Source organism: Microcaecilia unicolor, chromosome 9 (assembly GCF_901765095.1).
Source record: "Microcaecilia unicolor chromosome 9, aMicUni1.1, whole genome shotgun sequence".
Taxonomy (NCBI): Eukaryota; Metazoa; Chordata; class Amphibia; order Gymnophiona; family Siphonopidae; genus Microcaecilia; species Microcaecilia unicolor.
The window spans coordinates 36,741,762-36,755,678 of NC_044039.1; the positions used below are offsets into that span (position 1 = coordinate 36,741,762).

At 46.8% G+C, this 13,917-nt stretch overlaps 1 protein-coding gene across 2 annotated transcripts in view; it reads left to right on the forward strand.

Annotated features, from left to right (window-relative positions):
- Positions 1 to 2,262: 2,262 nt before the first annotated feature.
- LOC115478063 (zinc finger CCCH-type antiviral protein 1-like) overlaps positions 2,263 to 13,917 on the forward strand; it is a 108,600-nt gene continuing 96,945 nt past the window's right edge. For both annotated transcript variants that reach the window (XM_030215294.1, XM_030215295.1), the window contains exon 1: positions 2,263 to 2,586. In XM_030215294.1, coding sequence (XP_030071154.1) covers positions 2,288 to 2,586 — 299 coding nt within the window. In that variant the 5' untranslated portion in view covers positions 2,263 to 2,287. The remainder of the gene's footprint in view (positions 2,587 to 13,917) is intronic.

Here is a 13,917-nt window from a genome sequence, read left to right on the forward strand (position 1 = left end):
AAATTGCATGCAAATGAGCTGCTCGCTGTTAGCTCATTTGCACGCAATTTCCTTCCTAAGGAGGGGAAGCCAGTCGGCCACCTCAGGATCTCCGCCAGCTAAGGTATTTCCTGAGGTGGCAATGATTGGGGGGGGGGGGGTGGCAGCGGCTGCGATCGGGGAGGGGGGGAACACCAGCGGAAGACAATTGTGTGTGGAGGGGGCAGCAGCGGCCCTGTTCGGGGACCAGCGGCAGCAGCAGCCCTGCCCCAGGCCAGGTTCAGTCTCTCGGTGGCCCTGTTACCCTTACCCTAAATGCTAGTTTTCAGAATACCAATTCACTTACCGTATTTTTCGGACTATAAGACGCACTTTTTTCCCCCAAAATTTGGGAGGAAAATGGGGGGTGCGTCTTATAGTCTGAAGGTAGTGAGTTTTGGATCGCTGTCCCCTACTTACGCGATGCCATGTTCCCTGGTGGTCTAGTGACATTGGGGCAGGAAAGAGCCCCCTCTTTCCTGCCCATCGCGCTGCTCTCCGTGCTCCTGACTGCTTCCTGACGGTCTCGGCGATATTCAAAATGATTTTGAATCTCGCCGAGACCGTCAGGAAGCAGTCAGGAGCACGGAGAGCAGCGCGATGGGCAGGAAAGAGGGGGCTCTTTCCTGCCCCGACGTCACTAGACCACCAGGGAACATGGCATCGCGTAAGTAGGAGACGGCGATCCAAAACTCGGACAAGACGCACCGGAGCACCTAGGTTTTAGAGGAGGGAAAAAGGAAATTTTTTTTTTCCTATTTCCCTCCTCTAAAACCTAGGTGCGTCTTATGGTCCGGTGCGTCTTATAGTCCGAAAAATACGGTATATGTTCACCTTTTCTTTTGGCATAAAGGGCATGCCTGTTTGTTAAGGCTTTATCCCCCTCCCTCCCTCCAATCCGTCTCCTTGCTTGTGCCCATACCCAGTCACCCTTCTAGAAGTCACCCTAAAAAGATTAATGCTCTATGGTTTACGGAAAATCTTTATTACTGAAATGAGAATGTCGAAAACTTTAACTTACTTGGCGTAAATTGAAAAACACAACCGATAAAGAAAGATGACATATATCAGTTCAATTTTATTAAAAACAAATGACTTCAGGTAAACAAATATACTACTCTGAACTGGTGGGATTGATCGCCCTGACTTAAAAAAATGATTTAAACTTATACAGTAGTACCTCGGTTTTCGTTGGCTTTGGTTATCGTTGGTTTTGGGTTTCGCAGATTTTTTTCTGCGAAAAATTTGTCTCGGATTTCGTCGGTTGCCTCGGATTTGGTCAGCATGCCCACACGACCTTGCTGCTAATTTTGCGAAAACAAAGGGCGCCCACGCGTTCTCCTGCTTAGTGTGGCGTTGTTTCTCGTTGTGTGTGAGAATCACCCCGCGCATCTAGCCAAACAATTCCATTGCTTTCCAGTGTTGTTGCATATGGAAATAATTACCTCGGTTTTTGTCAGTTTCGGATTTCGCTGATTGTTTTCGGACGGATTATCAACGAAAACCGAAGTATCACTGTACATCAATTGACCGCTCCTCGTTTTTTTTTCTTTCAATACTGAAGCTCATCCATCTGCTGATGTGCGTCCCACCTTTGTTTCTGATAAAATAGATAAAATTTACCAGTCTTTTACTTTTCTAGAGAATCTGGTTGTGGTGAGGAATTAGACTGCACTACTGATATACTGCAAATAGGGAATGGTCTGGTTTCAAACCAGTTACCGTCCAAGGTATAAAACCTTTGGTTCAACGGTTTTCCAAAAACCTCATGCCCTTTGGTCAGGATTGCAAGAAAAAACGCACTGATGAACGGAGCGAATATATATGTCTCCAATATATTATTTATCCAAAGTAACAATGCCTTTTCAATTAAAAATTTGTACAAGTTGTATTAACGTCAAATTTGATGACATCCACGTTATTTACAGCATTGCCCAGACTAGCCCGAAGGAGAGATCCACGCGCAACTTCAATCCAGCTCGTTAGCGTTCATTCCCTTGTTACGCGTGCAAATTCCAGCACCTAGAAAGAATCCAGGGGAAATATGCACGCGCTCGTTTTATAGCGAGTATTTTCAAGGTGGATGTACACATCGTCAGAGCAGTGGAAGTTAGATAAGAATTGCAGTAGCAACACTTCCCCGGGTGTCAGTATCAGTCGCTCCCTCTGCCTGTTTCAGTTTCGTTTCTCTCCTGGAAGGCTGAAGGCTCAGAGAGCTACGGGACAGGGCGGAGCATCGGACACGACGCAAAGAAAGCTGCAAAGAGCCATGTCGGACCCGGTGGTGGCCGCGTACCTCACCAAGCTACTGTGCGCTAATGGGGGCTGCCTCCCCCTGCTTGACATCCCCAAGCACCTGGCGCTGTCCCCGGTCCAGATCAGCGCTCTCCTGGCAGAGGAGCAGAGCCGCTTCCTACTGCTGGAGCCCGGGGAGGACAGGGTGGATGAAGCGCTGGTGCTGCCGCTCAGCCCGGTCCGCGTCTGTATCGGATACTTGCGACAGCAAGATGAGTGCCAAGGCTGCGACCGACTGCACCTCTGCCGCTTCTTCGTCCTTGGCAAGTGCAGGTGAGTGGGTGACCGATGGGGCATCCACGCATAGATCTCACGGAGGGGGCATTGCAGAAGGGACACTCAGGGATGGGTGGACCTGGGTAGGCCGGGGCCCACCCAGTTTGGACTCAGGTCCACCCAAAATTGTGGCACTCTTGCTGGCACTGGTGGGGAGCCCTAAACTCCACCAGCTGATGATTTCTTCCTTCTCAGGCAGCCAGGGCTCAGTTCGAGGCAAGTGCTGCCAGCTACTGAAGGAGGAGGAAAGCTTCAGCTGGTGGGGTTTTGGGATCCTGGCCAGGCCGCCAGCCAGCTCAGGTATTTGATATTGTTAAGTTGGTGGGCAGAGAGTGGAGCTGAGGGGAGGGGGCTACAAATGTCCTGCCCGCCCACCTTGGGCTCAGACCCGCCCAAAATTGGCTATCTGGCTACATCCCTCCTCCCTGGACACAGTAAAGGAACTTGCTCAATATCGGGGGTGCTCAGCAGCCCCAACACCCACAGAGCTGGCACCTGTGTTCACAGATTTACCTCAGAGTTTTCAAAGGACGCACAGCCGGCAAACCTGCGCCTATATTAGATTATTGTAATTTCCTTTCTTTGATTTCTTGTAGTCTGTACACCACTTAGATGGTTTTTCACAATAGGCAGTATATCAGACGTACAATACATTTGGCAACTTGGAAAGGGACACTCATGGTTATACTCTGTGGAGAGGACAAATGGGCAATCACACAGTCATGGTACACCTCAGGGAGCGTGCAAAGAGGCAGTTGTGAAATATACCCTGGGGAGGCGGCTAGTGGGCAGTCATGGATATGCCTTGGGGAAGGGGCAAATGGGCACTCACGGGCAGATTCCAGGAAAAGAGCAACAGTGAGTCTTGGGTGCATGGCAAGGACTTCAAAGAGGGCAGTCTCGGAGCCGGTGGGGGGAAGAGGGGTTGGTGGTTGGGAGGAGAAGATAGTGGTGGGCAGACTTATATGGTCTGTGCCAGATCCGGTGGGGGGAAGAGGGGTTGGTGGTTGGGAGGCGAAGATAGTGGTGGGCAGACTTATACGGTCTGTGCCAGATCCGGTGGTGGGAGGCGGGACTGGTGGTTGGGAGGCGGGGAATAGTACTGGGCAGACTTGTACGGTCTGTGCCCTGAAAAAGGCAGGTACAAATCAAGGTAAGGTATACACATATGAGTTTATCTTGTTGGGCAGACTAGATGGACCGTCAGGTCTTTTTCTGCCGTCATCATCATCTACTATATACCCTGGGTAGGGTGCAAATGGGGCAGTCATGGATAGACAGGAAAGGAGAAAGAGACAAGAAGGGGGACAGTCTTGGAAATACCCTGAGAGGGTACAAGAAGAATCACTAATATTACCTTGGAGATGAGGTGTGAAGAATAAAAGTAGGCTCACTCTCAAATATTTTTTTCTAGCTACCAAATCAGCTTCTCTTAGACTAAAATTCAGTTTAAGAACTACTTTCAGAATTTGCAGCAAATCTACATCCCTCTAGCTCTAAGATGATCTTGTGCCATGTAAATAGGACTTCCATTTTTAGGTATATGGAAACTAAATTTAGATGGTTCTTTTCCTGCAGTTTTCTGAGCGAAAAAAAGCAGTGTTTATTGATGTTTACAGCGGAGTCACTGTTGCTGGACACTTTATCTGGTTGAATCAATATTGAGTGCAGAAAAGGCACAAAACCAAAATGGAGGATTCAAGGCAGGGAGAGAAGAGGATAAGAGAATAGATGTGGAAGTGGTGTTTTACAGGTGTTTATACCATAAACATAGCTTTTGCAACATGGGTGTTTTATTGGGGTTTATTACCTAAAAAAGAAAATCAGAAGGCTTACATATAACCTGGCTAGGTTACAGGATCTGGTAGAGTCATGTTGTTCCCAGTCTCTGGTTTCTGCTTTCCTCTGTCTTCTCTTAACTGTCTTGCCAGGGTCGCCTTGTCCATTTGGCACTTTTTTTCTCTCCATGCCCACCATCCATCTTCTCTCTGTATCTCTATCTACTCTACCTAGCATTACCCCTGTGTCCTTGCCCCTATCTTGCTGCCATGTTGAGCATTTACCCCCTCTGTGACCTTGCCTTGTCCAACATAAATTTCTGTGTCCCTATACCCGCCCCACCCAACATGCCAATATCGCTATGTCTCCCTCCTGTCTTCCGTCATGTCAGCATCTCTTCTTCTCTTCCCTCCTTCTGTCCTCGCCCTCCAGAGGTTCAGCAAGTGTTCCAGCTCCCCTTTGGAGGTTCAGCACATCTCCCTCTTCCTTCTTACCCCACCATCCTGGTATTACTTTCTCCCTCCCCGTCTCTCCACCATGTTGGCATCTCTCTCTGTCCCTCCCCCTATCATCCTGGTATCTCTTTCATTCTCCTCCCCCCCACCATCCTGGCCTCTCCCTCCTCCCACTCCTCCTGGCCTCTCCCTCCTCCCCCTCCTGACATCTCTTTCGCTCCCCCCCTCCATCCTGGTATCTCTTCTTTTCACCTCCCCCGACACTCCCTTTCCTTTCCTTACTTCGCAGCGGTCTGGCCGGCATCTTTGACTTTCCTGGCTCCTGTGGTTCGCTGAAATTGCTTAAGGCCACCGCCTGTAGCGCCGAACAGATGCTGCTTCCGGCAAATGCGGGGCCTTTCTTCTGCCGCTCCTGCCTCCAAGAGCCAGAAATATCATCAGAGGAGGCAGGAGCGGCAGAAGAAAGACCTTGTATTGGCTGGAAGCAGCATCTGTTCACCGCTTTGGCCGGCGGCCTCAAGCGAGTTTGGCGGATCAGTAGAGCGATTGGCAATGCGTGAGATTATTACGGTTATTCGTGTGAGCTGGAGAAGGGGTCCAGATGCGTGTGACTTGGCATTTCTGCTGTGCACAGTTCATTCAATATTAGTGTTGCCAATGCTGGCCTATGTAGTCCTGCCACTCAATAGGAGACAGCAGTCTGTATTTTGCAACAGCAATTGTCTCTAGGTTCCTGTCTCCCAGCATATAGACAGCTTGGCATCAGTTCTTCAGTGGCCTTTCTGTGAACTTGATATTTCCTGCACCTGTCAGGAAATCACATATTCTTGCCCTAGAAGCTTCCAGAGGGTCAGAGAGCTAAAGGAATAGTGCCAAAGCTTCTGGAAGCTTGTGGAACAGTAGGAGGGTTTGTGGTAATAGGGGGGAAGGACCGAGTGGCAGCAGTAGCCTCCCCGTTAAGTGTTATAAGCTTCCGCCTGCTTGCCTGCCAAATTTGCCTTGGTTTTCCATCTCCCACCTTTGACCCATGCTAATAGGGAGATCCCTTCTGTCCAGCTTGATGCAGCAACCTGAACGCAGAATCAGCCTGCTATACTCCATGTTTCAACATTTTTATTGACAAACCAATACAGAAATAAAATGTTCACAAATGAATCTACAAAAGCAATTGTCATCTGTGTTCATTATCATAATCTAACATTGTTTTCTTTTCACCTTCCTCCCCCTACCCCCTCCCCTCTTCTTTCCAGTGATATCATCTAATGGTTTGACCCTTCACCCCCCCTTCCCCTACCCCCCCCTGTCCCTCCCTCCCCTATCCCCCTCCTGGCTTGTGTTCTGATAGCCCGGGGAGATCCCTCCCCCCCGCTGTCTGTTAACTACGAAATTTATGTATGTTCAGGGCTACCCTTAACCTTTAAGTTAGGGTGTCGCATTATGCCAATTGAGAAGTAAACTGCGTCCTCTAGGGCTTAATTCCTCCAAATAAGGGTCCCATATCTGTTTAAAATGCACATATCTCTTCGGGGAGTCCCTTGCCTCCCGTGCTTCCCATGTTGCTAAAAGATGTACCTGATTTCTCCAGTGCCAGTAAGCCGGCGGCTCCGGAGCCGTCCAATACTGCAGAACAGTCTTCCGAGCCACCAAGCTCAGCTTACGGCATAAAGTGCATGCCCCCGCTGAATGTGTCCTGAAGGCCCTTTTCGTGTCCAATACAAAGTGATCCCAAGTTCCTGTTACTGATGAACCTAGTATCCAGGACAAGAATCTCTCGACCCATGTCCAGAAGGCCTTTACCCCTGGACATGCCCAAAATGCATGGAACAATGTATGTGTAAAATCCGGTCACTCTCCTCAGATGTCTTTTTTTTATCTTTAAGTGATAGATGTTGTTAATCTACCTTAAATATTTGATTTCCTGAGAATTGTGAATTGCCTCCAATTGTTGGACTAAAGATGAGTAATAGATCATTCCTTAAGAGAAAACAAAAGTTTAACTATTATTTTGATGTATGTACTTTTGACTTAAAATCATCTTTGCGATTTTCAAATGATATGTTGAAATATATTTGAAAAATTCAATAAATAAATTTAAAATAAGAACTGCTCCAGGGACCTGCATACTGCTGTCATGAACCTGAGTATGACATCTGAGGCTGGCAGGACATATTTTTAAATATGGTTTTTGAGGGTGAGAGGGGGTTAGTGACCACTGGGGGAGTAAGGGAAGGTCATCTACAATTCCCTCCGATGGTCATCTAGTCATTTCGGGCACCTTTTTGTGCACTGGTCGTAAGAAAAACACGACCAGGTAAAGTCGTCCAAGTGTTCGTCAGGGATGTCCTTGTTTTTTTCGATTATGGGTGAAGGACGTCCAAGTGTTTGGCACACCCAAGTCCTGCCTTCACTACACTTTCGACATGCCCCCTTGAACTTTGGCCGTCCTTGCGATGGAGTGCAGCTGAAGATGTCCTAAATCGAGCTTCGATTATACCGATTTGGATGTCCTTGGGAGAAGGACGTCCATCTTCCGATTTATGTCGAAAGATGGACGTCCTTCTCTTTCGAAAATAAGCCGGATAGTGGCTCTGTAGAGATAAGCCACAGGTGTTTACTCTCCCTGAATGCATTGGTTAAAATAGCGGGATGCCTAGATGTCAATACAGTTACTCTGAAAGAATCCTCTCTCCTTTACCAAGAATAGACAGGAATGAAAAGGTTCCCAATACCTCCTACTAAAACAAGCCAGCAACCGGGCTTCGGGTCTGTTACTTTTCCCTTAGTCCAATGAATCCTTGTTCCTTTAGCAAGTGCCTTTTTAGTGTCAACTCACTGGAGTATAGCAGGCTGCACTGATCCGTCGGGGACCTCCAACAAAAAATTATGAAGTTATCAAAGTTAGATGGGAACAAGAAGCAGGGAGACCCCTGGTGGGTTGAAAAGGGGGAACTATGCTGAGGGGAATAGCAACCCTTACGTCAGATGAAAGGCTACGAGAGTGTGGCTATCGGACAATCATGCGTGCCTATATGTCAGGGCAACAGTTGTCACATATAGGCCTCCCGCAAGGAGCGAGTTGTGTTAAATGCAGTCAAACCCCATTCTATTGCGGAGTCGATGTTATTACCATACTTGGCTGTGTCACTGGCAAAGCAGCCAGTTTAGCTTCCAGAAAAGAATTTAATTGGTTTGATTCATAGAAAACATATTTAACAGCATTAAGTTTTAAAACACACTTGCAAGAAAAGTTCAACCAGAATAATGCACCCAGTTGAACTGCCTTCGGATGCAGTTTTAAGAACTCTTGTCTTTTCTTCTGAGTTGTTCTGGAGATATCTGGGTAAACTCTTATTTTACAGTCCAGGAAAAGTTGATCTTTGTTAAGAAAATATTGTTTTAATACCCAGTCTCTATCCAGTTGTAAAATAAAAACAACTTTAAGAGTAGCAGTTGTCATTGCAAAATTTGTGTTAAATTCAAATCCAGATTCACTGAATGTTGATCAGATCTTTCTCCATGTTGTTTCTTAAGAAAAGGTTGAATATAATATATTTTTGAGATTGGAGGGTATGATCCTTCTGGAATTTTTAGTATCTCCGTAAGATACTTTTTAAAAGTTATTAATGGTGAGATTGACAATTGCTTTGGAAAATTTGTTAATCTGAGGGTATTAGATCATTGAGTGTTTTCTAAGATTTCAATTTTATTATGTAGAAAGAGATTTTCTTTAATAAGCTCAGCTTGTATCTTTTGAGTATTTTGTATCAATTGTGAGTTCTTTTCTACTTCTGTCCCCATTTTTGTTAACGTTTTGTCCATCGTTTTTATTTTTTCTGATTCAGAATTATGTTGTTGATTAAGAAGTAAAAACTTCTGCGAGAAAGAAGCTTCAAGACCAACCAAAGCTTCCCATATGTTTTCTAAAGATATCACTGTAGGTTTTTTAGGTAAAAAGGACTTACTTAGTAGGCCCAAGTTTGTAATGGAAGTCTCCACTGGCTGCCTCTGATGTGATTCACGATTTTCCCCAAGACTGGTATATCCTCCTACTACACCCGCATTTTCCATTGCGGGGAGAGTTGGCGTTTCTCTCGAGTTGGCGCCCGTGCCAAGAAGCCCCGTAGATTCTTCCTCTGGGGTTTCCTGGTCCGTCCTCGGGTTCCCTGCCGGCATAGGAGGTGGTGCTCTCTGCTCGGGGCTAAACGATGTTTCAAGCTCAGGTTGCAGAGCTGGCAACCTTCTCCCCAGACTCTGCAACAACGAGGTAGCTCCCGACATTCCACCCGGAATAAGGAATCGATCCATCGTTCCAGCAACAGGTAAGACAGGCATCGCGGGGCTGGCGCGTTGTCTTCCTCTCCTTTTAGGCATTAGTATTGATGAATATGTTTTTTTCCAACAAAAGATAGAAGCTGGGACAGGAGCTGGTTCCTACACGTCTCACTCGGACGCCATCTTGCCTCCCCTCTGGAGCAGTTTTAGTGGGTACTGCAGTGCACTTCAGGCAGGCGGACCCAGGCCCATCCCCCCCTACCTGTTACACTTGTGGAGGAAACTGAGCCCTCCAATACCCACCACAAACCCACTGTACCCACTTCTAGGTGCCCCCCTTCACCCGTAAGGGCTATTGTAGGGGTGTACAGATGTGGGGAGTGGGTTTTGGGGGGGGGGGCTCAGCACACAAGGTAAGGGAGCTATGTACCTGGGAGCAATTTGTGAAGTCTACTGCAGTGCCCCTAGGGTGCCCGGTTGGTGTCCTGGCATGTCAGGGGGACCAGTGCACTACAAATGCTGGCTCCTCCCACGGCCAAGTGGCTTGCATTTGGTCGTTTCTGAAATGGACATCCTTGGTTTCGAAAATCGCCAAAAATCAGAAACGTCCAAATCTAGGGATGACCAAATTTCAGGATTAATTTACTAATGACTGCATACATATGGTTTATCGCCTCCATGACAGTCTTCTTCACCCTTTAATCGTCAGATTACCCATTATATATTGGAGTCATAAATTGCTCCCTAAGTCAAGATACCAATGACTTAGTGTTTTTCCATTCCTATATGTTTCTGGGTCACCTAACAGCATACTGTGTTCTTCATACTTAAACAGTGAGGTAATAACACATTCAACAAAAGGTCACATATAGGTTAGTTGTTGGCATGTTCAAGTCTTAAGACTGGAGCTAAATTAATAAGTATATTCCTAAGGTAGAATTTTCTCCACAGTTGGTGCAGTGCACTGTAGAGAAGGATACTCAGGCCTGTATCCCACTCTAACTTTACATTTGTGCTGGAAAGTGTAAGCCCTCAAACCTCACCAAAAGTCGACTGTACCCTACATATATAGGTGATACCTGCAGCCAGCAGGTCTACTGTAATGGTGCACAGTTGGGTACAGTAGGTTTCTAGTGGGCTTTGGAGGGCTCACCATCAGGGCCGGCGTTAGGGGGTGGCAAACAGGGTAATTGCCCTGGTACCCCATACTACAGGGGGCCCCCAAACTGCCTCAAGCTGCAGAAGGCATAGGATGAAGACCAGCTTTGAGGCCCCCTCCCCAGCATCTGCTCTGGGCCTCTGGATGTCTAACACCAGCCCTGCTCACCATACCACAATATAAGGGGGTAACGGAGAGTACCAAGGACCTTTTGTGTGGTCTACTGCAGTTCCCCCTAGGATGCCCCACTGCTCTGCTGGGACGTTTGTGTGATCAGTCTACTAAGAATACTGCCCACCGCCCCCCATACATCCCATTGGCTTGTTTTTGTGCATTTTTCCCTTGGACTTTTTTTGTTGTTGTTGAAAATGGTCCAAAAAGATAGATGCACTTAGCACCAAACATCTAGCAAATGGGCATTTTCGAAACAAAAAGACAGACGTTTTTCTGGTTCAGAAATCGCTATGTTTGCCACTTGATCTTTGGATGTTTTTCACAAAACGTCCAAAATCTGTTTTAAACGACATATCAAAAATACCCCTCCATATCTACTAATAGCTAACATCTGCTTCCCAATAATGACTAATGTAAAGAACTGTGTATGCCATGCCCTCATCACCCTCACCTATCCAGTGAGCAGGTTTGAGTAACGAGAATTTGTATACGTTTTGGTGTATGACTGGAGGAGAGGACAAAAGCTATTGTATATAGCTGGTCATCTGTTTGCAATGGGTGAAACTGTACTGTCATCATCTGAAGGACTGTAAAGGTTCTGGTTGCAGCAAACAGAACAGATATGGTCTCCATTGTTGTGTGAAGTGTGAAGTCTGAAGTAGAGCTTGCTTTGCCTCTGAGGGAAATCCTGGTTCCGCCCTGGTCCTACAACTAATAAATAATAGTGTGCACCCATTTTGTCCAGCTATCACGGGCATAGTGTAAGCATCTAACTAGACCACCCTAAGGGGGTTACACAGTACTCCGGGCCACATTTATTAAGGAAGAAGGAAGCTAATTTACAAGAGACTGAATAAGGCACTAACTTGTGCTACTCTTAGACTCTGGAGAAAACATTACCCCGTGAAATTCGTGTGACAGAACTATCAAAACTTTTAGTAGCTGGTGAAGTTTTGGTTGACTACATCTGTTTTTATGTATTTACTAGCCGTTAAGCCCGTAAAAACGGGCGAGTATTGCAGCCCTCCTCTCTCCCCTGGCCTCACCCTGTCCACCGATCCTCCCCCCCATATCCAGCGACCCTCCTCTTTCCCTTGGCCTCCCCCCTCCCCCCATGTCCAGCAACCCTCCTCTGTGCCCTGCTCTCACCCCAAGTCCAGCAACCATGGCCTCTCCCCCCTGCCCTCCCCCCCCATGTCCAGCTACCCTCCTCGCCACCGCTCCCGCCCCCCTCCGTGCCGGGCCTCCTGCACTGACATGAGAGCGCCTCTCACCTCCGTGTGAAAGCACTGCAGGCAGCAGGGAGGGGACCTGGAACTGGGAGGGAGGGGGGAACCTGGAATTGGGAGGGAGGGAGGGGGGATGCTGGAACTTCCCTTAAAAACATTAATGGCAGAAGGTGATTACCTTGCTAGCGCCCGTTTCATTTCAATGAGAAATGGGCTTTTTTTACTAGTGCCCAAATGTTATCCCTATTGGCTGTTGAAGTCATTCTTGTAGAGGATTCTTCTAAACAAACAGGAAACATTGCTCTTCACCAGAGCAAGATTCATCATCTTGATATCTGACTGTTCATGAGAAACCAGTTGTTCTTTAACCTTATTAAATTCTTCAAATTCCTTAAATATGTGAGTCACTGAGCCAGTAAATAAATATAATTGATGTAAACAACTATTCAGAGACGTCCATCCTAGATAATTGCCAAAGATCTATGGGGCCCGTTTACTATCTGTGGTAAAAAGGGCCTTGTGCTAGCAGTGGGGCCATTTTTTGCCATGTGCTGCAGCCCTTTTTACCGCAGTGGGTAAAAAGGCTGAAAATAGACATGGCCGTCCTTTAAGATTGCTCTTACCGTGTGGTCATGCAAGGGGGAGCACTTACCACCACTCATTGAGGTGGTGGTAAGGGCTCCTGGGTTAACCTGGTGGTATCTGCACTAACCAGTAGGCCACTCCTCCACTCCAGGCCATTCCTCTCCACCTAGAGTTTCTTGCTACCATTATATCAGATCAGGTCAAAGAAGAACCACCACAGTTGTGTAGAGCCTGCTTTATAAGCTCTGGACAATGTGCCTTAAGAATATAGATATATATAGAATAGCCTTACAGCCCATTTAATTTAGGTGCCAAAATTGTGGCGCCCAGTTCCCTAGGGGTAAATACTCAACCACTGGCAGTCAGCATTTTTTGGTTGTTGCTAGTGTTATGCTCATCGCCCCAGCCAGTGCTGGTTCCAGTCTCAAAATGGCTGTGGCAAGCTCCAGTGGTAGTCTTGTGAGACTGCAGCTGGAAGCCAGAATCAGGCATGGGCAGGAGCGAGTGGGGGTCGCTCCTGCCCCATTAGCCACCCGTGAGTCTGACACACTAGGCCCAGGAAGGGCCTTCCACTGGGGGTGGATTCAAGTGAGAGTTGCTGCTGGTGGGTGGGTCCAGGAGGGGCTGGCTTTGGTTGGGTGGGGGTTTGGGAGGGGACAGTTTCATTTTTGGCTTCAGTTTCTGCTGAAATCGAATGACCAATTTCAGTCACATCTCAGTTTCAGCAGAAAAGGAAGATCATGGTTTTGTTTGTGTTCTAGCAGTGGTGGTGGAGGTGAAAACAGTAACAGACCAAGAAATCTGGGATAAGCACAGGAGAGCCTTACACACAAGGATATAAGGAGAAAGAACATACGTATTGCCATATTGGGACAGACCGAAGGTCCATTAAGCCCATCATCCTGTTTACAACAGTGGCCATGTACCTGGCAAGATCCCAAAACAGTACAATATATTTTTTGCTGCTTATCATAGAAATAAGCAGTGGATTTTCCCCAAGTCCATCTTAATAATGGCTCATGGACTTTTCTTTTAGGAAGCTATCCAAACCTTTTGTAAGCCCTGCTAAGCTAACTGCTTTTACTACATTCTCTGATGAATTCCAGAGTTTAATTACATATTCAGTGAAGAAATATTTTTTCTGATTCGTTTTGAATTAACTACTTTGTAGTTTCATTGCGTGTCCCCTAGACCTAGTATTTTTGGAAAGAGTAAACAGGCGATTTACGTCTACCCATTCCACTCCACTCATTATTTTATAGACCTCTATCATATCTCCCCTCAGCTGTCTTTTCTCCAAGCTGAAGAGCCCTAGCCGCTTCAGCCTTTCCTCACAGGGAAGTCATCCCATTCCCTTTATCATTTTCTTCGCCCCTTCTCTGTACCTTTTCTAATTCCAATATATCTTTTTTGAGATGCAGTGACCAGAATTGCACACAATATTAGAGGTGTGGTCGCACCATGGAGTGATAGAAAGGCATTATAATATCCTCATTTTTGTTTTCCATTTCTTTCCTAATAATACCTAACACCCTATTTGCTTTCTTAGCCGCCGCCGCACACTGAGCAGAGGGTTTCAATGTGTCATCAACAATGACACCTAGATCCCTTTCCTGGTCAGTGACCTCGTAGTATTGCATCAGGACTGAGCAACTAGAGAGTTCCTGTTATTTTC